General features: G+C 40.0%; 1 protein-coding gene across 1 annotated transcript in view; it reads right to left on the bottom strand.

The window, feature by feature from the left end:
* Window positions 1-384: 384 nt before the first annotated feature.
* LOC149275987 (arf-GAP with SH3 domain, ANK repeat and PH domain-containing protein 1-like) overlaps window positions 385-25,877 on the bottom strand; it is a 69,746-nt gene continuing 44,253 nt past the window's right edge. Inside the window, exons 10-26 of the mRNA XM_089504070.1 lie at window positions 25,067-25,170; window positions 23,528-23,597; window positions 23,027-23,114; window positions 21,574-21,622; window positions 20,412-20,575; window positions 17,885-18,018; window positions 17,553-17,644; window positions 15,281-15,467; window positions 14,811-14,896; window positions 12,864-12,979; window positions 11,939-12,006; window positions 11,697-11,804; window positions 11,164-11,389; window positions 9,912-10,070; window positions 9,205-9,260; window positions 8,340-8,458; window positions 385-535 (exon numbers count right to left, since the gene is read on the bottom strand). Of these exons, the coding sequence (XP_089360196.1) occupies window positions 385-535; window positions 8,340-8,458; window positions 9,205-9,260; window positions 9,912-10,070; window positions 11,164-11,389; window positions 11,697-11,804; window positions 11,939-12,006; window positions 12,864-12,979; window positions 14,811-14,896; window positions 15,281-15,467; window positions 17,553-17,644; window positions 17,885-18,018; window positions 20,412-20,575; window positions 21,574-21,622; window positions 23,027-23,114; window positions 23,528-23,597; window positions 25,067-25,170 (1,977 nt within the window). The remainder of the gene's footprint in view (window positions 536-8,339; window positions 8,459-9,204; window positions 9,261-9,911; window positions 10,071-11,163; window positions 11,390-11,696; window positions 11,805-11,938; window positions 12,007-12,863; window positions 12,980-14,810; window positions 14,897-15,280; window positions 15,468-17,552; window positions 17,645-17,884; window positions 18,019-20,411; window positions 20,576-21,573; window positions 21,623-23,026; window positions 23,115-23,527; window positions 23,598-25,066; window positions 25,171-25,877) is intronic.

Below are 25,877 nucleotides of genomic sequence, written 5' to 3'. Positions count from 1 at the left end.
ACATCACAAATTGCTTTTATACCAGAAACGCATCATAGGAATGTTACAAAAAATAATATAACATTTAAAAATAGGGGCTAGCTGGTGCCCCTAGTGTGGTTCAATGGGGTTATATATGTATATATACATATACATATATAACCCCATTGAACCACACATATATATATATATATATGCTAATAGCAACAGTGTCGGCCTGTGTATGCACTAATGTAGGCAACTTTTTGCCCACTTACCAGCTTGGGCCAATAGACAGCTTGATATCGCTCCCCACCAGAAACAATGCACTGTTGGGACATTGGGTGGGACACCCAGCCAGTAAGCATTGCACAATGCCAATTAAGCATTTAACGTATGTATGGATGTATATTTATTGAGTGGTAATCAGGCCGACGGGTGGGTCGGTGGCCGACGGGTGGGTCGGTGGCCGACGGGTGGGTCGGTGGCCGACGGGTGGGTCGGTGGCCGACGGGTGGGTCGGTGGCCGACGGGTGGGTCGGTGGCCGACAGCACCACAAACCCAGCCGATCTGCCACTTTAGCCCAGATATGTCTGCATGCTATGTTTTTATGTACACATACCGTGCAGCTGGACATATCTGGGCTGGAGTGTGTGGTGCTGTCGGCCATCAACCCACCCATGGGCCTGATTACCACTCAATAAATAAAAATACATCCACATGTATCCAGATGGCAGCCACTGGCCTTAAAGTGCCTCATCATCGCCAGTTCAGCTCTGGGGATAATAGATCTACAATATAACAAAGGGGAGGTAGAAATAATAAGTAACAGTCTATGGATTATTTGGATAGGGTACAATAGGTACGAATACATTAAGAAAGGAGGTCCTCATCCTGTGGCGCTTACAGCCTATTTAACTCTGCAACAAATACGGACTTGGCATTGATCAGATTAAATATTCAGCTAGCAGCTGCCCATGTGAGTGCGTCAATGGGGGCTATTTAAATACCCTTCTGCTCTGGCAGAGACAGGCAGGGTAGGTAGACAATGAAACAGAAGTCTGATCGTTTCATTCTAATAACGAAAGGACGCATGCAGCGATTTACATGCAGAAAAATGGATGGGAATCTTTGCACAATGGGCACTAGAGCGTCCTTTGAACACAAAAAAGGCTTTTATTCATTATTGATTAATTACACATTTATTTGGGTGACGGAGCCACCCCAAGGCAGATAATTAGTAAGTACATTGGCTGTGTTTTCTAATCATATCATTGACTATAATAAATATATTTATGGCATGTAAGAGCTACATTACCTTGAGGCTTTAGAGAGGTTCACATTCTCGAGGTCTGACGATGGGTTCTTCAATCAGGGGGGACTGTACCCTGAGAAAGGGAATATCGCATAACCCTATAGAAATTGGACCATGGACGTGCGGCCATCTAGGGAACACAGAGTTAAAATGTAGCAAAAATAGTTTTGGCTGGAACGGAGTCATGAGAGGGGAGGAGGACGTTGCACTATGCCTTAGTTATTAGATTGTGGCCATTTCTCACATCTCTGCAGTCTGGTTCCTTTCAAACTCAAAGACCTATGACTCATGCCTCCTAACTACAAGCAGGGCAATCACCGCAGGGTTAACCCTTTGCACAGGGTTTCAAACAAAACGGGGGATGTATATTCTTTTTTAACAAAAGTGGATTAAAATAACGCCCACCTTATTTACAAATACTGATTTGTTACTTAAGGGAAAATTGCAGTTAGAGGGAAACAAGCTAAAAGGAGAAAACGTGCCAGAAGTGTTTATATATTTAGCTTAAAGATACACATTATGTTGTAGAGAAAATAACATAAAAAGTAACAGAGAAATAGAAATATTCTACGCCAAACTATGGTGATTGTGGAGCCTAGAGACTCAACAGGTTTGGTTTTCCACTGGAGACTGGGATTTCCATGACATCATCTTAGGTCAACCTGGTAACTGGCATGAAGTCCGATCCCGTCTTTATGTCTAGGTAGCCCCACTCTGCCCTTTGCATAGGAAGCCCATGCAGCTCTGCCCTGTTAGCCGGGGGGGTCACTTACAAATCTGTCCTTTTTTCTGGGCAGGTCTATAAATCCATACCCCCATCTATTGGCCTGGTAAGGCAGGTCCATTCAACACTACTCTTTTATCTGGTTCAGCAGGTCCATTCAACACTACTTCCAGGACCAGCTGGCCATTGGTCAAACTGGCTGGTGTCAGATGGGGCCTCCTAATTACCTTCGTGACTGCTCTTGAGGCAGATCCTTGAGTGTATGACCGCTGGTTGGATACCCATGGCTGCATACCGTTTTGGGCCTTAAAGTGCCGAGACAATGTTAATTCCTATAGAATAAAGAAGCAGAGGCTCCGCACTTCAATGGTGAGGTGAGGTGAGGTGAGTTTATTTCACACAGGCAACGTTTCAACACACCGGTCCCGTGTATTTGAAGGACTGGCGGTACCCTGGCTCGTGCACCATCTCATATTTGAGAGCCGTATTTTCACCTTTCGTTTTGGTGAATTTTAATTCCAAGCATTAAAAATGAATGCACAGCCAAAGCAGACTATTATCCGGGAAATTCTCCACCTTTTACCTGCTAGTCTAGGTTGCGTGGTTATGGAGAATGCATGGTCTGCAGTAGGTGATTGCTGCCTTTTACGCAAAATTACATACAGCATGCATTATACTTTGTGCAGTTTAGTGCTTTGAGAACCTTAGGTTTGGTTTAGGAACAATAGTCATTTGATTTTTATATATATTGTCCTTTCCATTTGTATGTAATAAAATACAGATGTTTGGATGGTTGTGGGCTCAATTCTTGTTCTTTTTGGAAATACACTGCAGCCAGGGCCGGCCCGACAATGGAGCCGAGTGGGCCCCTAGCCCCTTTTTTTTTTAAAAGCGAAAGAGAGAGAAAGGGGCGCCGAGTGGTTTTCGCTTACCTCTCTCTCTCCTCTGCGGCGAGTCTCCCTGTTCGGTCTCGGTGCCGGCTTGTAATGCTGAGTGCCGGAAGATTTCCGGCGCTCAGCATTACGAGCCGGCACCGAGACGGAACAGGGAGACTCGCCGCAGGACTGCTGAAAGGTAAGTACAAGGGGGGGGGGGCGGAGGGAGAGGAAGGGTAGATAAGGGGGGGGGGCGGCATTTTAAAATTCGCCCCAGGCGGCATTTTGCCTTGGGCCGGCCCTGACTGCAGCAGCGGGCAAAATGAGGCTCTCGGGAGGGCACCGCTTCCTGGCACCCAGAGGGGTAGGTGGAGAGCTGTGAGAGGAAGAGCTGCAAGGAGAGTGGGTGTGTATCTAGGTGTATTGTGTTATTATTATTATTATTTATTGTTTTGTATAGCGCCATCAAATTCTGCAGCGCTGTACAATGGGTAGACAGGACATAAGTAGTATGTAAAATAACAAATTGACTTACAGAGACAACAGGTGAGGAGGGCCCTGCTCAAACGAGCTTATAATTTATGTGTAAGTGTATGGTGTTAGCGTGAGTGTTTGCACATGTGTTACTGTATGGTGTTACCGTGTAGGTGTGTGTCACGTGTGTGTGATCCTAGGATTAATGGAGCCCGGAAGAGAGGAGGAGAAGTAGAGAATGCCTGTGAATGTAAGTGTATGGTGTTAGTGTGAGTGTGTGTGCATGGTGCTAGACGTAAAGTTAAGGGCAGTGTTTCTTATGGTTTTATTTTAGCTAGCTTAATTTTCACATGCAACTTTTTAATACAATAGTTAATAAATACGTACTATTAAATGCATTTACACAGAAATGAATGATAGCTAAACGGTAAGAAAAGGTAGGTAAATTTTGGAGAAAATTCTTAGCTCTTACATTGTCAGCCCTTCTCACACAGCATTTACGTGATGTTGTCACTAATGAGGGGGCCCACAAAACTCAGGTCACACTACCCCTCCACACCTCACTAGGGGTGGCCCTGAGTACAGATGAGTACAGAAAGTGAGAGACAGAAATACAACCAAAGATTTAAGTTATAAGCATTTTTCTTTTTGTGGATGTTAAGCTTTAAATTTTCTAAACCAAAATCTGACAGCGACACCATGTGGTCAAATATTAATATACATTTCACAAATCTTTGCAGCTACATTTTTTCTCTGTCCCACATGGTGATTTGGTACTGCTTTATTTGAACATTTCCATATCTCCAGAATCTTGACAGTGATCACATTATTAAAGGCTGTTTAGCAAATTAACCTGATCTGTCCCGTTTATATATGTTTTGCTTCCTGTACTTCTCTTTGAACAAACCACAACAAAGCTGAACTTTTCTGCTCATGTTCAAACTGCCCAGAGGGGCAGAGCAGTTTCAAGGACTGTCTCTCCTAAAGCGGGACACTTTGTATGTATGCGGCAGAGGATGTCATTCTGTGCTTGTTCTTGTAGCTCAGTGATTATTGTGGCGTTGTTTTTTCCCCTTTGGTGATTGGCTTCTTTTTAAAGTTGTGCGTGAGAGCATATGCTTAAATCAGGTTTACCTAATAAACCCCAAATTATTTCATGTGGTTGTGGCATTCAATATATAGAAGAAGCCACTAGACCATTAAAAGTCAGAATTTTGGAGCATATGAATCTTATTCTAACGAAAAAAGATGACTATTATTTGTGTTATATGTATATATATATATATATATATATATATATATATATATATATACACACAAACACACATATACACACAAACACACATATACACACACACACGCATCAGCCACACTATATAAACCTTACAGTTTAAACTACTTAGCAGCAAATAGATCAATCAAAGCATTAAGTACTAATAATACAACAATCCGTATTTCATGTACTTTTTTATTGGCAAGGTTAACATTTTTTGCTTAAATAAAAGATATAGCGCTATATATATTTCCTGATCTATGAACTAACTGCGCATTTCCTATATATATATATATATATATATATATTTATATCAAGTAACAGTGATCAGTGCAACGTAGCAATGGAATTGGCATCACATTCAACTCCTTCACTGCCAGAAACTACTGCAAAATAAGGAAATATCATCCATCAGAGACTAAACTGAAATAAACCCAGCACAAAAACTGAACTTCTCTTTTTTATTTAAATTCAAAAATGTAATTCATTTTTATTTTAATTCAAATTCATGCAAATTGGTTTAGGGCACACATGCTCTCGAACAATATTTGGACTCGGTCTGGAACAGGTTAGCTATTATATTGAGCCTTAATTTCATTTTTTTTTTGCCAGCATGCCAATAAAATGAAATCCATAAGGTTACCCAGTAAGGGAATATGTTGGGCTACTAGCTGTCCAGATTAGACTAGACTGACTAATATTGGGGTGTAGTTAAGAAAATGATGAGCATACATTGCTTGGATTTAACAGCCCACTATTTGTCCAAAGGAAAGAAAAAAAACATTAATTCTCATACTTTGGGGCAAAAAACTCCCCACATATTCCAGCTGGTACCGAAGGAGTAATACATAACTATATGGGATCTATTCATGAACTTTGATTTAGCGTTTAAACTTCACCTCACTGTAAGCTTGACACCAAATACTACAAAGGATTGGTTTGGGAATTTACAACATGGCTCCCACAAAGGGATAATATATATATATATATATATATATATAACACCAAATAAATACATTTTCATGTTCCGTTCGCAGCTGTCCCTAATTCTAAAAAGAGAGATACTGTAACTCTGAGGCAACAAAATAGTTTTTACAGCTGGACCCAACCTCAAGTCGCCTAGCTGAATCTACTCCCTATATAGGATTTACATATATATATATATGCTGTATATACACATTATATATACAATCACAAACGTATGCATTCCGTTGGCACAAAATATTCTAATAAATGGAGTTCCGTTATAAAGCCAATATTAAATATATTGTCTTCTTCTGAATATACCATCCAAAAATAATCTTAGGCTGGAAAACCCTACAGGGAAATCATAGTACAAAAATAAATAAGAAAAAATGACTTAAAATGTGCCACCAGCCCTCGATATGCTTCCAGTTACATTGGTATGATGTACAATTAATTAAAATCAACACAAAGTAGATTTGGTCCATTTCAATTTGCAGTGGATAGTACCGCTCAAGCTACCTTAGATGTAATCACACATTAGATATGATATACTTGTTTTTAAATGGTCTGTGCAAATAGCAGTTGATGTAATATAAATGATAGCGGAGTAATAAATCACTTTAGAAGCAATGCTAAAAAAACATAGAAACATAGAAAGTGACTGCAGGTAAGAACCGTTCGGCCCGTCTGGTCTGCCCAACTGTCTGACACATCATAGCAGATCATCCTAAAAAAACAAAAGATGGCATCTCTCGGTAGTCCTACTTTGGTAATGTTGATGACATTTATCACGCTTTTGTAACACCACACATACAAAATAATGGAGTGAGGAAGTACTATATATGTTATATATAGCAAGTAAATCCTGTTTATTTTTTGGGTACTATTTCCGTTACAACACTGTGCTTGGTACCAACTACTGACGTTACTAGGGGCTATTAGAAGAAAAAGAAAAGGCTGGCAAACAGAACACATGGAAATGTTTCAGTCTTGTTTGTAATATTCATGCCAACTGTGATGATAGAACTCGGAACCAATAATAAATGTTACGGGTACCTGGATGGCAGGTACCAAGGAAAAAAAACAGAGCTGGGAAAAAAAATCTATTTTTGGATAAACACGCCAGTCTTCTAGATCTGAGCAAACCAGCAACTCAATGGAATCAGAAGCCACGTTCTGTACTGTCACGTCCTGGATATGAAATATGTGCATATACATAACAAGAGCTCTGCTTAATTCCTGGAACCAGATCTGTTAGTACATCTAAAGCCTTTCTTGTCACTTGTTTTTAAAGTGTAGCATGGTAGGTGCGAGTGATGTTGGTATTCCATGTTCTGCTGTAAACCCAGACTCAGGAGATGATTGTGTCTTGGTTCAATATGATATACATCCTTTAAAATTATATAAAAATATGCAATTCTGATCCTTCTTGTTTTGTGCATATTATTCCAGTTCATATTTTTGAGCAGTAGTCATCAATCTGTCATTAAGTGCACAAAAGATGCTGGAAAAACACCTCTTCTATGTAGCTGTCCTTCAATGTAACCATTCTGAAAATACAAGAAAGGACCAAAGATAGGTAATTAGTGAGTAATTGGAGGACCACACATTCAGTTTTATATGAATCTTAATGGCCCAATTAGCTTTACATGCATTTGCCACTGAACACAGCCGAAGATGAGATGCCAAATGACCACACCAAGCTCACATTGGGGCTGAGCAGGATCTAAAAATGCTCGTAAGTTCCCAAGATGGTGATCCTTAAATACCGTTTTTGCTCGATTATAAGACAAGGACAAATGCTCTGAAAAAATGGAGGTCTGACTACAAGACTAAGATTCAGATCCCCCGCAGCGCTGCAGGAGACCTGGATTCTCCTCTGCTGCTGCCAGTGAATGTTTGCGGTATGCGCGTAGACAACCTCCGCCAGGGCATGTATGGTGGAGCACCGGAAGGTCATGTGATGCCGGCGCTCAGTCATTGAAGCCCCGGCAGAAGTACTGGCCAGTTGCAGCAGAGGTCTGCATCGCACAGACCTCCCCCGACTGCCCCACTAGACACCAGGGAGTCTGAAGCACGGGTCACAAGTAAAGGGATACACTGGTAAGTCGGAGTGGGGGGGGCTCAATGTTTTTCTGGAGGCAGAGTGGCATATAGGGGTGTATAAGGTATTTCAGGGGTGAGAGTGGCAAATAGGGGGTTAAAATGTATGTCAGGGGGGCAGAGTGACATATAAGGCATATCTGGGGGGCAGATGTGCATAACCGGGGCAGAGTGGAAAATAAAAAAAGGAAATAAAAACAAAAATAATTTTTCTTAATCATAGTTTTTATTAAATATGAAAAAATTGTTTACATGTGAATTAATATTTACTAGTAAAACTTGTTTTCCCTATAGGGTAGCCTTATATTCAGGCTTTTTCTTTTTTTCCTAAATTAATATTCAAATTTTGGGGGGTTGTCTTATAATCAAGCAAATACAGTAATTTCCAAAGGACCAGTAATTATTAACTAAACTTTGGACACCTTTGAACCTCAAATTTATTTTAAAGTGTACGTGAGCATGAAACATCTGTTTCTTTAAATATTTATTATGTTATGTAAAACTCAGACTTAACCAACCCACTCAACCAAATCATGTATCTGATTGTTTAAATGTATTTTGGACACAAACTGTCACAAAATGTAATTAGCAAACCTGTGGACTGATCTGTAGAGCCGTCCCTGTTGTTCTCTTCTAGACTACTTACCCACCAGTTTTGGTCCTCCTCCTCTGTGACCACAATCACCTCTCCTGTACTAAATGTCAACTCATCTTCTCGATCGGCAATGCAATCGAATAAAGCCTTTACTCGCCTGAGCTTTGGTTTGCTCTTTAAACAAAAGGGAAACAATGTTAAATTAGCTTAAACTTTTCTAGGTGGTGCCAGTCAAAGATCAAAAGAACAAAACAAATCTAGAACCCGTTGTTATACATAATTGTTTCACAAATGTACTCAGGAAAGAGTCATCTTCTCACCAGACTCATTCTACGAGGCATCGGTAAAGGAGGTTCTTGGCTGGGTACTTGGACAGTGTATATATCTTGAATTGATGATCCAGGAGAACTAGTGTTGCTTGGCACAGATCTTTGATTTGTTGGTGTAAAACTCCCATCCACTCTATAATCCACTAAAGAGAGAACATCGTAATGTATGATTAGATCTAGATTCACTGAGAGAAGCACAGGAACCTTCTTTAAACATCCTAAAACTAGATCTGATAAACTGCCTATGTTTGACCCATGTTTCAGAATATTGATATTTCTCTCTCTCCTCCCCCCCAAAAAAGATTTTTAAATTTACACCATTACCATTTACACCACTAAATTAGAAATGGAGAAGTATGTGTCCCTGTAATACCCTCCCACAAATGGTTATACGGTCAACTATAACATTTGTTTAGTATATGCTTACATAGTTAGGATCCTTACATGGATATCTACAGCATATATGACAAACACGATATATTTCCTAGTCCCCACCTATTAGAATTGGCTTTGTGTGTATGCCTTTGTTTTCTAGGCATCTATTTTGTCAATTCAGTCCTTGGAAACCACGAGTATGATTTCTAAACATACCATTGTGTGGCGTCTCTGGGACTTCATGGAGACTGCTGAGTTTTGGAGACCCAATACTGCAGAGAACATCAGAAAACAGGGACAATTAGACTGCTGCCCTTTGAGAATAGTATTTCAGATAGGTTGTAGGGACAGATATGTACACAGTATGATGGTAATTTCCCTTCAGAGACAGAGAGTGTTACACTCACTCGGTTGAATGGGCTGTACAGGCAAGGACTCAGAACCAAGTCTTACCTTGGCCTTCTAGATACAGCTTCTGACTGGAGAAATTTGGATGGTGAGGTGCAGCATGAACCATAATCTAGAATAGAAAGATGCAACATTGTCAAGCATCGTGAATGAATACATGCATATTACACCCCTACAAAAATACATAGATGCAGTAGAACACTAAAGGATATGATACACAAATAAAAATATCTGTACAGACAATGATTCACACATATGGACACTGGCATCATGTAGCTAACCATGGGTTCTTTTTTTGTTCATGTAATAAATTTTGAACATCGGTTTTGTTCATAAAAATGGGCTACCAAACGCTATCTGTGCAGTTACACATAACATTACACTCAACGGTAAAATGCAGGCCCTTCTCATTCACCTACTTAATACAGTTAAAATCTTGTTGGGGGTTTCTGACGCTCACGTCACAGGGTTATCAGTGACAGACAGGTACAGGTCTGCTATCTGGAGTTCCTTACCAAAGTGCATACTGGTCTGACTAGAAGGGCTGTGAGGTATGATTGGTGCAGGCTCTGACAGCGCCCTCTTGTGCTTTGTAGTCAATGGAGGAGTGGGAGGCAGCTTTTTAGGGGGAGCTGAGGGGCTGGCAGGTGGGGGTGGAGGTGGTACGTTTGGCACTACAAAAGAAATAAAAAAAAAACAAAAAAAAAACCACTATAACATTACTAATCTAAACAATAATGAAAACATAAATCCAGGATTCCTCTACATTTTATTAAAGAAAATTATAATCTTTTACAAGGGCGTTTTAATACAACTCACTTCTGTAGATAAGTATCCTCTTACAGTTAGCATCACAGTTGTTTCCAGGTAACAGTACAAGATAATTACACAAATATATCTTCATACATAAATAACTCGTCATTATTGGAGACACTTTGGTCCCTCTTGGGTCCCACTCAATCTCCAAAAAAGTGCACCAAGGCTTTGTAAGAAGGCCCTTGGATACAAGTGGACGAAGAAACACCAAAAAATAAGTGGGTAATGGTCAGAACCACCAAGTCAACCCTCCCCATACCCCAGTCGCACATCTAATATCTAGTATTTATCAGTGGCGATAATATGTAAAATGTTGCATGAAGACTGAGCTTTGTACCCACTGAAACCCATAACCCTAAAAAATACTGATTTATAAAACTAGACCTTTAAGCAACAATGGCATATGCTAATTATATATATATAGATGTCGTAAGAAGTCAAGCCATATGCTTTTTGTTCTTTAAAATGTTACCCAATTTCCTTTTAAGGGTCTAACGAATTGAGTTTAAGCTGAGTCAACGTAATATGTTCTTGCCAAACACTAGGAACCCAATAGTCCAGTTTAAAAATAAAAATAATTCAATGAGACATAATTAGATGCATCGTTTTAACACCCCCAAAAAACTGTTTAAATATTTAGATTTGCATGCTTTTTTGTAATTGTCCAAATTCCTTAAACACGCAATAATGCCTGGAATTTCTCCTAGGCATTTGTGAGGCAAAGAAAGTGGGGTTACATCCTAGAGACAAGGATAAGAATTGAGAGTACTTCTCTGAGCCCTTGTCCTTCCAATTAATTTATAAACATACATTTGCTTCACACATAGCCAGAGCAGTTCCTTCAAAAAGACAAACCGAGGAACCAACCAGATGTAGACACTTTGACCGTAGCTCAGCCACATCTGGGACAGAAGTTCATAAGTCTACGTATGGATTGCTCCCAGTACATACCTCTGATGGGGTTTCGAGGAGGCAAAGGAGGTGTAAACGCAGAGGCTGGCGTCAACACATTTTCAGCACAGGCCTGTGCCATAGCTGCATCATACCTCGGGTCCTGAGACACCTGGGAAGCACGCCTTAGAAATGATATAGGGGAGCCCCTGTCTGGAAATTGAGGACTGGGAGACTGGAAGCAGCTATACGGCCGCAGAGATCTCTCCTTCTTCACAGGGCCGAGCTGAAACAAAGAGGAAAAAGCAGAGAAATGAAACCAGCTCCATAGACCTAGAATATTATCTCCGCAGTGCCTGACACATCCAAACAGGCCTGTTTAACCATAGTGAGCACGCCATGTTTCTTCAACAATACGGCATGCAGAGTTTGGGATGGGTTTGATAGAATGGGTCTCTCAAAACCCCAGGAGAGACACAAAGTTGTTATAAACCTCTCAATTATCAGAGAGACACTGAAATATATCAGAATGATAGCATTAAACGGTGTGTTTAAATGTTATGCTGGTATGATCCATGCTATCCCAAAGTTACCTTTTCATCAAGATCATCGTCACTTTCATACATATCCTCCTGGCGCAATCGCCACTCATATTCTACATGAACACGCATGTTAAACTGATTGTTCTGAGCCTGGATCAGCTGAGAAAAGAAGGTTTGTGAAGAAACATTAGATGGGAGTGAAGAAAAAAAAAAAAAAGAATATTAAATTATAAAATGTAGATGGGGTGGGGGGGTAGACAAGCAGAAATGTTGTGTATGGTCTTATTTCTTACCAGTTCTTCACAGAGGGAATGTTTAAGTCTCTTTGCAATGTCCAAGGCAGTTTCCCCAGCTTCGTTTTCTATAATGGAATAAGAAATTTGAATGAAAAATTAAGTTCATGAGCTGAACCTAAGCTTTTGCCCCTAGTACACGGAGTGTCGGAAGATATTGAACTGAGTCTAATCTGTGTTCTCGCTCAAAAGAGACTCGTCAACCCTGGTTACATTACAGTACACTGTCTATTGCTATACATCCTCTTTATTGCCATCTGAAGACTGTCTGTGGATTATTTGGGAGTTTTTTTAAACTCATTTCTCTTAGAAGAACGACATGAACCAGGAGTATTGACTTGTTGAGATGGCAATAAGGAAGGGCTCCTTTATAATTTATTACTACATTACCAATGGAAATTGTACTGCTGTTTAATACTGGCCATCGTGGTGCTCTTTGGTTATGGTGAATGTGTAGATTTGTTTACATAGGGGCATAAAGTTGCAATTGTTGGCAAAAAAGGGATTTTGTTGCAAAGTGATCTTATCACCATAGCAACCAAAAGATTGTTACTGCTGATTTCACCATTCCATTGGGTTGCTATGATGATAGGACACTGTACTGTGCAAAAGATTTAGGCAGGGATTAAAAAATGCTGTAAGTAAGTAAGAATGCTTTAAAAAATAGACATGTTGGTTTATTTTTACCATTAAATAAAATACAATTATATTTTTTCTTCTGTTAGATGTTTAACAAACACATCTTGTATACATTTTTGCCCAGCCAAAGAACTTCATCACAGGATACAAAATAATTTTTTGGGGTATTATTACAGCTAGGTAACAAACATATTACTCCAGAGCACCCATAGGCGATCTCTTCCTCTACGTATAGAACACCAGAGCACCCATAGGTGATCTCTTCCTCTACGTATAGAACACTCACTTATCTTCAGGTTGACTTTGGCTCTCAGGAAGAGCTTCATACTTTCTGGCTTGTTGTACAGGCAGCAGTAATGGAGAGGTGTGTTACCTCTTACCGTCTGTTTCACCAGGTTCCCACTGTTTAAACACAAATTGGCATATCATTGAGCTATTATGGAGATTCTCATACATGAAAGCCTATAGGCAAGGAAGGCACCGGCCTGGAGCGCAGATCTACATGGGTGCACCTGCTCTGTGGCAGACAGGACCTCAAGTCCACCACAGAGAGCCGCTGCCGTTGTGGGAGCGTGAGGCCTCTGTCTCACTGCTCCCTCACGAGGTCTTGCTCTCCTGCCCCAGGACTTCAGCAACGTAAGTGAGGGGGAGAAAGGGGAGAGATAACAAGAAGGAGTAGATATGGGAACAAAGAGGATAGATGGAGATACGAAGTGGGATAAATAGAAAGAGGATTGATAATGAGAAAGCAGAGAAATCATGAGAAAGAGGAGAGTGTGTGTTTTGAAAGTGTTAGGGCAAGTATGTCTAAGAGAAAGCAAGTGTGTGAATAGAAGGGCAAGTAAAAGCCAGAATGTTTATGCGTTAGGGCAAGTGTGATTGTGCATGTTTGTATGTATAGGTATACGGGCAGGTGTTTGTAACGGTAGAGTATATGTTTATATTTCAAAAGTCTATTCATTATTGTTACTGTTTTGGTCCTAAAGGGTATAAAGTGAATAAAGGGTGAGCGCTCACCCTTTATTCATTTTATACCCTTTAGGCCCAAAACAGTAACAATAATGAATAAGCCAGACTAAGAGGAGACTTGACTGAAAGGAGATCTAAGACTCTGAGAGGAGGCCCCTGTGGGCGCCACTGTGGGCGCTTGAACACCTAAGGCTGGCCCGGCCTGTGGTTGTTGTGTCCACACACGAGGGAGAGAGGGGCGCCACTCTAAATGAGAAGAAAGCATCATGCCACCCGAACAAGCAAGTTTGCTTGGTGGTTTCTTTTTTTAAATATATAAGTCTTCCAGGCTCCTTTGTAACGAAGTACAGTGGAGACTTAGGCAGCGTCAACACTGGGGGGAGTAGGGGTGGTCATGTGTTTGATGCGTTGACATGAAGTCACCCCCAAGGGTGCACAACCTTCTTGGTTTCCCATTCCCCATCATGTAACCAACAGATCAGATGATCGGTGTAAAGTAGTAGAAGATTGGGAGAGGGACAAATATTAGCAGACATGAGGCCATCTGCTGCATGGTTATGTGCTGGCCCAGAGTTCCCAGGGACCAATTGGAATATTTGCCTACAAAATCAGTTCCTGTAATTGACCCCCATTTTGGGAATAAAAACCGACAGAACAATTCCCCTTCTTGTTTATGAACACATTCATTATACAGACAGTTGGAGATAAACAGTATAAAAATAGAGCTTGGGCATAAATCATTCATTATCATATTTATATGATTTTTGCTTATTTTTTATTTGGCTCCAGCTGTCTGCAAAATGTATTTGCATAGAGCACTGACAGGGATATTGTAGATTTATTCTATGCTTTTAGAATTGTATACATGGTAGATGTTTATATTTGGCATTGAATCTTTATATTAATAAATAGAATTAGAAAAATGTTAATGAAAAACTGTAAGATCTGTGATAAACGCTCTGAAGTAAGTAACGATGACTATGTATGACTTGAGCTGTTATTATATTTAATATTCTGGTTTTAAACTACTACTTATGTGTATATTTCTGCTATGACATCACATATGCCTCCACAAAAGACATAGCCATGGTATTTCATGTAATTTTCCACTTTTCGCATGACACGTTTGGATTGTATTCCTATCTTTAGTTCAAGTAGCAAGAGGTGAGAAGAAATATTTAACCAAATCCATTAAGCTTTTTATATGGGCATACCAAAATCATACCTGGATACCAAATCACCCTTACTCAAAACAGCCCCTCACCTGTTGTGCACCAGAAAGTCCACAATATGGAGTGAGGTCCGTTCAGATAACAAAACAGCCAGGTGTAGAACGGTCTCTCCAGCTTCCTGTACAAACAGAGTCATTCATTTACGCCCAAGATCATAGAAGTTAGCAGCTGATAAGAACCACTTAGCCCATCTAGTGTGCCCATCCCATGACTATTTATTAATTATTCCGATAGTTCAAAATTTTTAATTTTTTCTCGCAAATTGGCCAATGATTTAGGGTCTCCCCAAATACTTTTATTTAACACGGGTATAACCAACCAATAACGTTCTGTTGATGTTGAACTACAATTCCAAGAATTCCCAAAGGCAATAGAGTCCTACAGTAGCCGTGCCCCTATAGTTGGGGTGTCCCCGCCGTCTTCTGGCCAACATAGGAGAAATTCCAACTATATCACGGTGCAGATATTAGGTGTATGTAACAAATTACTTCTGTTTACTTACCTGTGCTGGCTGGGGTATTGGTTCTGTTAAATCCACTCTCTCCGCATAAGCCTGAATCAGGGCAAATATGTCCTTAAATCTGACTGCATCCTGAAGTTCACGCAGCTGCATGTGCGGGTTAGTGCTGCCTCTCTTTGTGTACATCCAATGCACGTATTTGGAATTTATAAAGTCTTTTCTCATTGCCCTGGAATATACATCAATGGAATGAAATCTTGGGTTGTATATACAATAGGAAACGCCATTGAAATTATAATACAATGCGCACCACTGGCCAAGACTGTTAGTACTTAAAGGGGCAGTAAAGCTTAAAGATAAATAAACCCCCTAACTTCCATGGGGGCATCTCTAAAACTCATGCTTGGACTATTTCAGTTTTAACTTTAGTATTATTATCAGCAAAATCGGAACCTTGAAAGTTTGAGGTTTAGCTTGTTCCCAGCCGCAATACATCTTGAAAATAGAGGATTTTTATACAATAAAGATTTACTATCCCTTTAACTGATATAAAAAATAAAGAGTGCTTTTTAGTGTAATATACAAATGTAATTGTACGTTTTTTTTGCAGTTAGTGAACCAGTGGTTAGCTGGCATGCTCATGCACTGATGCAGTGCAACAAAAAAGGAGGAAAGACTGCACTTTTTGGAAGCATGGATCGCCTAGGTACAAAAAACAGCATTTTTCTACCTTTTGTGTTTGGAGGAAAGCATTTTCATCCATCCCTATTTCGAACTGCAGGAGCTCACTGCTGTTAGGAACCCAGACATGTCATGTTTGTATACTTAATCAGCTAAGCTGAACAGAACAGATACAGGAATTTGGTAAAAATAATAATAAATAATGATACTAATTGAATTTAAGTTTAACCAGTTTGCTTAAGAGGAATATATGTTATGTTTGTGACTTGTGAACGAGTAGGTGAAGTTACAAAAAATGATGTCTAAAGTAATAAGATCCAGGTTTTGTGGACATGAAATGTAATCTTGCGGCTTTACCTACTTGGCCTTTCTTAGAGGACAAGCTCATCTCAGTGAGGCTCTATGAAATGCTTCCACAGGTCACTCTCTACGGAAGATGTACAACTTGTGATGACTCTTGATAATCTTCCATGAGGCTTACTAGAACTCCCTTGGCCAAATTGACCCTTCATCCCTAGAGCTGGGTCAACTGATGTGGACTAAAGTCCAACACTCAAATCAACCCATCTTGTTATAAGGGAAGAAGAGCAAATCAGTGCCGAACCAGCTAAACGTGCCTTCCCTTCTGTTTTGCCAAGGCGTTTTGCAGCAGAAGGGAAATGGAAGGCTCCTTATTTTGATTCTGGATGTTGACTGAGGGGCTGCAGCCCTCAAACACATCACTACTTCTATACTTTTTGTATCTAAAGAGTGGCTCGGGTTTGACTAGTCCACAGGCTCAGGAATGTTGGCCTGGGTCAGGCTGGGTTTTGGCTTGTGCCCTTTGTGATATGTTAATGGGGAGATATTCATCCTACACATACTTATACATTCATGTGACCGCTTTCACAAAGAATGGGGCCGAAATATAAGGTTGCCACAGAAAAGAAAGTTCAAGGTCATTTGAATGGGAGTTAAAAAAAAAATGTTATGCATCCTTAATACACAAGGATAGATTAATTATAAAACCATACACGTTGAACCAATGGGTTTTTTAAACGATATTTTATGTATCTTTGATTATATGGTTTGTAGGTGCGAGTCTGTCTTTCTATAAGGTTCTCACAGTTTTGGCTCCTATAATGCCAAGCCATCTCTTAAGGGTCTCCGACACTACCCCCCCAGCTGTTTCTCCTTTTCTCCATGCATTTGCAAGGGGGGTACCACATAATTTAAAGGAAACTCCCATGCATTAAAGTGCATATGATGCCTGGTGCGTCCCTTTAAGTAATAGCAGGCATGGATACTGAGGCCAAATAATTCCAATAGGTACCATCAATGAGGTGTACATTGTAGCATGTCTTTAATTCATTAAAATAATTTTAATTTCCCTTTAAAGAAAACTTCTCAGTAAAACACACTCCCCATCTGTGTATCATATACCTTATTTTAGATTGTCAGCCCCTGTATTATTTATATCTATCTTACCCTCCAACATGCTTGGAGGTGTAAAGCCATAATCATAACTTTCCTGTGTGATTTTAGTTTATACACTGGAAAGCAGACATTAAACAACCTTAGTAGCAGATACATCTTTAAACTCGATCACATATATTTAATAACAGTATGGTTGTAGCAACAGACAGACACTCACATGGGACTCTCTGTAGTAGGCTTGATGGTTTGAGATGGGAAATTAGCTTCTGCTATATCGTTGAACCCAGAATTACCAACGTTTTTCCCTAGCTGAAAGAAGAAGAAGCTGTTATCATGGGAAACAGGTGATTTAATGAAAGTTTCATTTATAGTACAATACTACGACCTATTGCTTTAACCCAAAACTGGTCATTATTAGTAACAGAAAGAAAGGTGTTAATTGACCAACCAAGACCAAAACTGTCTTCCACTGGTCAATGTCAAGCTATGCAATTGGTGTAAAATATATGGAAGAAAAAAACTTTTTTTAAAGGAGAAAAGCATGCTTACTAAGAGCTCAGAGGTTCCAAGTTTATCCAGTGAGAGAGACTGAATACGTGAATGATGTACACCAAGCTCTCGATGAACTCCAGAACACTCAATGCACGTCAGGATACCAAGATTTATGGATAACCACATAGGATCTGAAAGATAAACGGACATCAATGGTTCAACGATCGGTAGAGTGAGAGAGAGGCACGCGAATCATAGGGGAAAAAACACCTATGTGTGTCCGCTCTTTGTATGAATGGTGTTAGCTACAGCATGGTTACCTAAAATGATCAGCTCTGGAGGAGCTGTCTGTGTAGAGATAAAATAAACAGACAAGTTACAGTTTTTTCATGTTTTCTTTTTTTTGTGCTGAAAAGGAAGGTTGGTGTGATCTTAGGTAGTCTTATAAACTTGTTCAAGGCAATTCAAGGCAAGCATGTATTCAGAGTGTATGAAAGGTAGCTGAAACCACTTTGCCCTTTACAGGCATCATTCACAAGTATTCCCTTCCTTTAGTTGATGTTTTGGTAGGTTAGTTTAGGATTTGTTAAAAAAAAAAGCTCAAACAAATATGGCTTTCAATTTCAAATATGCTACCATTAGTAGTAGGTCATTACCATCTCTTTATTCTAATCTGCACTTCCAAAGTGGCGCCAGCAAACATTAAATTAGAAAAACAAACAATGTTACTGTATATTTTAATAATTACAAAATTGCAAGCTCTTATCAAAGCCCTAGGGACAGTTCTGATAGCCTGGATCTTCACAACTAAAGCAATACTAAAGACTAATAAATATTTTATGCTGTGCATTCTAAGTAAGAGCCAACATGTTTTCTTTAAGGGAAAAGGCAAAGGAGTTAGTAAAAACCTATATCATACATGTCAAAATGTAATTGCCCCCCTAAACCTAATAGTTGGTTGTGCCACCCTTTTACATTCCTATGGAGGGATTTTGGTCAGATGGCAGCAATTATTATAAATTGAATTTCGAAACACAATTCAGCTTTTACTTCAAAACTGTAAGGAATTTCTTCTGCTACCCCATCACCTGTTTTCTTTAGAAGTAGTGATTGACCTTCTCAAACATCCAACACAGGTGACTGGATGTATGTATGGAATGATGTGGGGCAGCAGGGCAGCAGACTGGTGTGCCTGGTGACCAGTCCGGGCCTGCAGACAGCGGAGGGGGCAATGCGACGTAGCCCTGGATCACCAGCATTTTAGGAAAGTCATTCTTTATTTATTATTCTTTTGTGTAGAAATTATAGAATTCATACAAAAACTTGCCAAATACTTTAATACACAATCTGTGTTGGTGACACTGTACAGGACATTATACTATGCCTTTAAAGAACAATCATGTTCATAAAATGTATTTACCTATATGACCCTCTTAAAAGTTTGTTATTTTATATATATATATATATATATATATATATATATATCTTTTCTTTTAATGTGTTGCAGGGCAGAAAAGATCCACAAAGAGCAGCTGTGACGATTGTGCCTAAAAAAATAATCAATGAGTTTCTCTTTAGAAACGCTGCACCTGCTCGTGCTTCAGCTGAAAAATAAATAAACTCAAGTGGATGGGAAGAGGATATGTTCAGTTTTGCAGCAATTTAGTAAAACGGCAATAGAGCCGCTAATTGCTACTTGTGTATAACCAACTTTATGGATCGTGATCATGTACTTGTGTAATAAATATGAGATGAAAGGGAGGAAAAAGAACATATCTTGCCATACCCGTGCTATCAGAATACCCACAAATGTTCAGATATTTTACTAGGATTGGCCCAGGAGACCATGAGCCAGGTGCAAGTAATGGCTGTAATTTCCAGGGCTGATTTTATTCTTAGCAGAAAGAAACAAAATAACACAAACACTAACATACATACAGTATTAACTATTTAAATGAAAATATACTACATATAACAGAGGCTGATCTGTCTGTTGGATATCCTCCAACCTGGTCCATGTCAGGGAGGCATGGTCATATGCAGGCTTTAAGCCCACTATTAGTAAATAGCTCTTTTTGAGAGGCCATGGTTGCACATGCCAAATAACTATGTTCCGTCTAAGCTGTGCGTGTGATAACAAGAAATGTATCTGCGGGGGACTGGACTGCCCACCCCTGGAGGAGCAGGGCCCTTTGGGGAGATCATGGATCTCCCTCTAACAGGGCCAAAATAAAGGGAGCATGAGGTCTGTTCTCAAAGGCCTCTGTTTTGCTGCCCCCTCACGTTGCTGCCGGTTATTGTTGCAGAGTGCCAGCAGGGCCGACCCAAGGCAAAATGCCGCCTGGGGCGAATTTTAAAATGCCGCCCCCCCTTATCTACCCTTCCTCCGTCCCTGCCGCCCCCCTTGTACTTACCTTTCAGCAGTCCTGTGGCGAGTCTCCCTGTTCGGTCTCAGTGCCGGCTTGTAATGCTGAGTGCGGTTGCCCCACTCGGCTCCATTGTCGGGCCGGCCCTGAGTGCCAGGGTACGATGTCAGGGTAGTTGACATTGAGCTATGACATCACAGTAGTTGACAGGTAGTTACCTGGAGCACCGCAGTCACAGCACACAGAGTTCCCAGGCATCCGTCGAATGTCGTCAATGATAGCCTTGGTGAGCTCTTCAATGCTGTTCTCTTCGCTGGAACGAGCTTCATGAAATGCCATGTTCAAGGCTTCTTGTTTACTGTTAGTCAGCACAGAAATCCATCTACAACACAAGGTGCCCAGTGGATGGGTGATTTCGCTCCAGAATGAAGAACAGCAAAGCAAAGCAGTCATTTTTTTTTTTTTAAATTACTTCTTAATTGGGCTACCTGAACTTCCATTAAAACTAAGAGTCATTACAGATATTATTCCACAAATAAAATGTATTTAAAAGTATAAATGTATTTATATACTTTATAACTGATTTCAGAAAAAAAGCACAAAGCCACCATAACTGTGGATGAAATATTACCCAAAAAAGTCTAGAGACTATTGTCCTATAAATAATAGTTTAAGTTTTTTGTAACTTTAGCTAGATAACAATTTTAGTATGTTGGGTACTATGTATCTTTTTTTTCTAAATAATTGTGTTATTTTGCAAGAACAATTGTGGTGCCAAATTTTAAATCTGATTTTATCACCTCGGCAACCAATAGAATGTTCATGCTTTTTAGATTGTTACATTTGTCCCTATGGTGACCCCCAATGTTAAGTAAAAAAAAAAAACCTTGGCGTATAAGAAGAAAAGTGATAAGGTGATGGTGTCATGGGGCCAGTTTATTTGAATTCAGTTCTGAAAGTACATTACACAGCTGGCTTTATAGAGGAGACCGGTATGAATCTGATGGGGTGCTGTGATCTGACACGGTAATGTATGATTTGTGACCACACTAAAAAATAGCGGAGGATATCCACCATATTTTCCCTCATTTTCTGAAAAATTCTGGTATTTTGGTAATTCGGCTGATTTGATCAAATAATTTAAACACAGAAGTATGCAGTATTTCACTACTGGAATATCGTGCAAGCAGTTTGACCGTTTCATCGCTTCATGCAATGCAACCATGGTCAAAATGCAATCTCTGGAAGTCCGCTTATCCGTCTTACCCAGCGTTTTACACAAAGAAGTTGTTCAATGAAAAGGATTCCTATTGAAGGACTGAATGAAAGAAGAGTGAGTCGCTCTTCTAAGTAGGATTACAGCTTCTTGCTATTACTTACGCGATACAGTCCTGTTCATCTTCTGCTAAAAAATGGTATGTTCGGTTATCTGGAAGAGAAGAACAAAAGATGCATTTCATTTTGAATAAATATAATTTTCTTTGTTTAGCTTTACATCTTTGGTACTGTATCAGACAGGCTTTTCAAGTCCCGAATAGTTCTGTTTAACCAACCGCGAGGGTGTTGGATAAATGGAACAGCCTCCAATCATAAATGGTAGAGGATGAAACGGTGAAGGAATTTAAACATGCGTGAGACGGACATAAAGCTATCCTGGATCTGAGACAAGACAAAGCTTGATTAAGGTCTGAGTCTCTACATCAGGAAGAACGAGCAGACTAGACGTGCTGGATGGGTCTTATCTGCCGTCAAGTTCTAGGTTTCTGTGTTTTTATGCCAACACAAAACACACTGAATGGGTATTGAATTATGTTTGTGCATTCCAGAGGATCCTGATGTTCCAAAAGGGAAAAAGATACCGTTTCCCCCAAAATGATCTTGATGTATATCATCACAGTCCTAATCAGCAGACAAATAACAGAAGTAACTCATACAAATGAGGTCTCTCCCCAACTACATCACATAACAGCACAGCAAAATCTTAATGCTTAATGTTATTTTGCTTAGGGCTTAACCATTGTTCTTATGTATATCATCAGTACAGCTTGATCTTTTGGCTCAGATATCCTGAAATCTCACAAAAAGTCCCAATTATAATATGCTACAGAAACCATTAAAACAATAATGTTATTTATGAATGTTCCAGCCAACACAGTCACACTTGGCTTCTAAGTGGTGACATCATGTTCCCATCTAAATTAAAAAAAAGTAAGTGTGTGACCTCACAATGCCCATAATCCCTGTCCAGGCTCTTCATCACTAGGATCAATTACCAGGAAAGACTCCAATAAATGACATATTTGGGCTGGCAAAGCTTATAAATTATTAGTAATAACACAACCATTAGACAAAAATGACCCAATCAACTGGTGCGTTAATTATATATTTTTTTTAACCCTATCCCATATTTTAGCCATTTAAAACAAGCACACCAAGTAGGAGGCCTCAGCTGTTCCTCCCAAATTAAATTTAATTAGGGTGCAGCTCACTAGCCGTTTGCTTTATGACATGTGAAAGATCTTTTTTTTTTTTCATTTATTGCACAAAAAAATAAACTGGACGGCTGTACAGTATTTATTAAAAATGTGTGAAACTCTCGAATTTGGCGTGGGATACCCTGCATCCAGCGAGACACTTGTTTTCTATTGGCTTAAGCTCTGTGGATGTCACACTCCAGCCAATAGGAACTGTCCTCTGTCAATCCCTTTTACAGCAACAGGTAAAAATGTAGATTATGAGTCCATACGAGCAGACCAAGCAGCTGCTTTAATGCCCTATTGGTCTAAGTTCTCCGGGTACATATAAAGGATAATCCCATGAATCGTATACGTACGTGATATGAGGTCAAAGCATTTTTTATCCTCCAAATTCGGCTTCACTTGACATGTCAGTAGGTTTAACTTGGCCGGCTGTCGATTTGGCTGCAAGAACACAAAAATGATAATAATCCATTATCTGCTTTCCTCCATTTCCATATCTGGGAATGTCTCCTATTGCTCTTGTACTAAACCAAAGAAATGGTGCAAATGGAACAGCTTTCTGTAGGTACGATAAATACGGATATAACATGGCAGGATTGGAAAAAAATAGCAGTACATAGACTGATAAGATATTAAATACACATATACACCCACACATACTGTTTATGACAATCATAGATATAGAACACTCAAAATGTTGGGCACCATAACAACCATAGCTCTTCGGATTTCCGTCTACTAGTGTCTAAGTTGAGTGGTGTTCTTTATAATCAGATATTCGGACCTATTCGGACATTGTGTTGTACCATTTGTGGGATGACTTATGCTGTTGGGCAAAGCAGGATGTCTCATACCGTTCCATGTGCGATGGTCAGGTAGCAATTCTTGACGGAGCATTTCCTTTTCTGCCAAACCTTTCTGAGCCTGGGTACCAAAAATATACAAAACCACGATTAGGCTTGTACTGAAGGAAGATCAACTGAACTTGACAAGAACCTGTTATGAAATCTGGTATAGACAATTCACTTCCACACGCTAGTAAGTGGTATTCACTCCATTTCCATGTGCTGGAGCTGAACATCCTAGTTAATGTCATAATGATCTTCTAGACATTTGATTCCAACATCACAGAATTTTCATTGAACTAAACAGAAGAATTGTGCACAACATCAAGCATCTGTCTGGTGCTGCTTCGTGACATCACAACAATGCAGATAGTTGTGTCATAGCAGGAAAGATGAAGTCAAAGAAAAGAGGCGTTTATGATACCTTTTTGCTATCAGGGGAAGTTATTTAATATAGCTACAGATCTGTGAGAAAGAACACGAGGGGTTATCAAATGAAGTTTGGAACTAAAACTACAGGAACACAATACAAAAATTAATAAAAATAAAACATGTTTTATTTATTGCTAAAAACAATTAGGTCATCTTTGTCAGAATGGAAATTCCAGTGAGCTTTTTTTGTGTTGTCCAGTAGACCATGTCCTTTAAGGGACACATCAGCCATTTTATGTCCCGATACCCGAGAGGTTCCTTTACATTTTGTTGGTGTAAGGAAATCTATGGGGGTATTCTGCCAAATCCCCCAACATTCATTTTCCTCTTTCCATACCCCTCTGTTCATTGCTGTGCTGGAGATGTGTTCGGCTGTCAGCTCCACACTCTGAATTGGGTCTAATGACATCCCCATGCGTGTGCACAGAATGCGCTCCCATTTATTTCAGTGTGAGCACTTTCCTGTCAAGCAGCCAATCAGTGGTGAGCATACCTGGGAACTCTCTGGGTTTGACCCGGAGAACCTCGGGAGAAGCACCACCTCTCCAGTTCAAAACCCGAACCCTCTGGGGTCACTGAAGTGGGTTCTTGACACGCCCTGCTCCCCGCCCATTTCCCCTTTAAATGGGGGTGTTTCCCACAATGTCAACAGGAACACCCCCCTGACATCAGCGGGAATGTCCCCGACTTGACTGCCCACTGATGTCCCGCAAGGGCAGGCTTCGGGTACCCAAAGCTCAGAAGTTCCTAGGTATGGTGGTGAGAAATGGCCGACCACAGAGGCGGTGCATTCATTGTTTAGGGGGCCCCCTGGGACACTGAAATGTCCCTTTAATAATAGGGGGTGAACATATGTTATTATTTGTATCATATAGCAGTTGCAGCTTGATTACTTCATACATGCATTCTGAGAAACGCGTACGTTATCAGCCGGGGTAGTCAAAATATGTTTGTGTGGGTACTAGAACTCCCAGAATGCACTGCTAGTGAAAGCCTGTCACTGCATCATGGGTATTGTAGTTTGACAGCTGCAGAAGCACAGAGCCTACTACTGGAACATTGAATATTGATACAGCATTGTAATGATACTCCACTGGCATATACGATACAACATACCCATCACTTTTCTTGTACAAGTAGCCTTGCTTTTCTGTCCCGTATTGTATGTTTCCTTGTAACTGATGCATGCTGTATACGGCTTGTCTGCTGCTTATGGAATCCTAAAAAACATTACTTTATGAGGAAAGAAAACCCTGAATAATAATTATACAAAGTGGGAGCCACAAGACAGGTGATGTTATGGTGGTAGTAATGATGACGCAGAGGAAAGATCTTTGTAAAGGTGCTGTTCCACTTATTATTATTATTAATTATTATTATTTCTGGCAAGGATTTGGGCTTTCAAAAGTACTAAGAATGAGGTTTCTGATGAAGCATTTAATTACAAATGTGTTAAATTCAGAGTAGGTGGAACAGCACCATTAAATATTTAAGCTGCATGCAGGAGAAATGGAATGGCTCAATATGAAATCGCACAAATATATGTATTTTTAAAAAATGGCCAGACACGTCAGTAGAGGTTGTAAGCGGCATTGTGTGGAGCTCTGCTTCTTGCTTGCTGTGTGATGCAAAAAGGTATACATGAGGTCACTGAAGTTCTATGCACTGTGATCAGGACAGCACTCATGGAAAGTGAGTGATGTCTTTTAACCGAGGTGGTACTTCACCATATTTATAATGGCAAACCGGTGCTAAAAGAGCTTATGGCCAATAACAACCCTGCCGTAGAAGTCAATGATAATTCTAATACAAAACACGTAACCCAGCTTATGGCGCCGCTCACTAGAAAGAAAACAGACTGGGTTCCCATCTACCGCTAGGTTCATTTCCCTGCGATGAAATTAGTTTGTGTATTTTGTGACATATA

This window comes from Sceloporus occidentalis, unplaced genomic scaffold, assembly GCF_023333645.1.
Source record: "Sceloporus occidentalis isolate IW3139 unplaced genomic scaffold, rSceOcc1.0.p SCAF_253, whole genome shotgun sequence".
NCBI lineage: Eukaryota > Metazoa > Chordata > Lepidosauria > Squamata > Phrynosomatidae > Sceloporus > Sceloporus occidentalis.
Note: the sequence above shows the minus strand (reverse complement) of the source record. Positions and strands in the feature narration are given on the sequence as shown.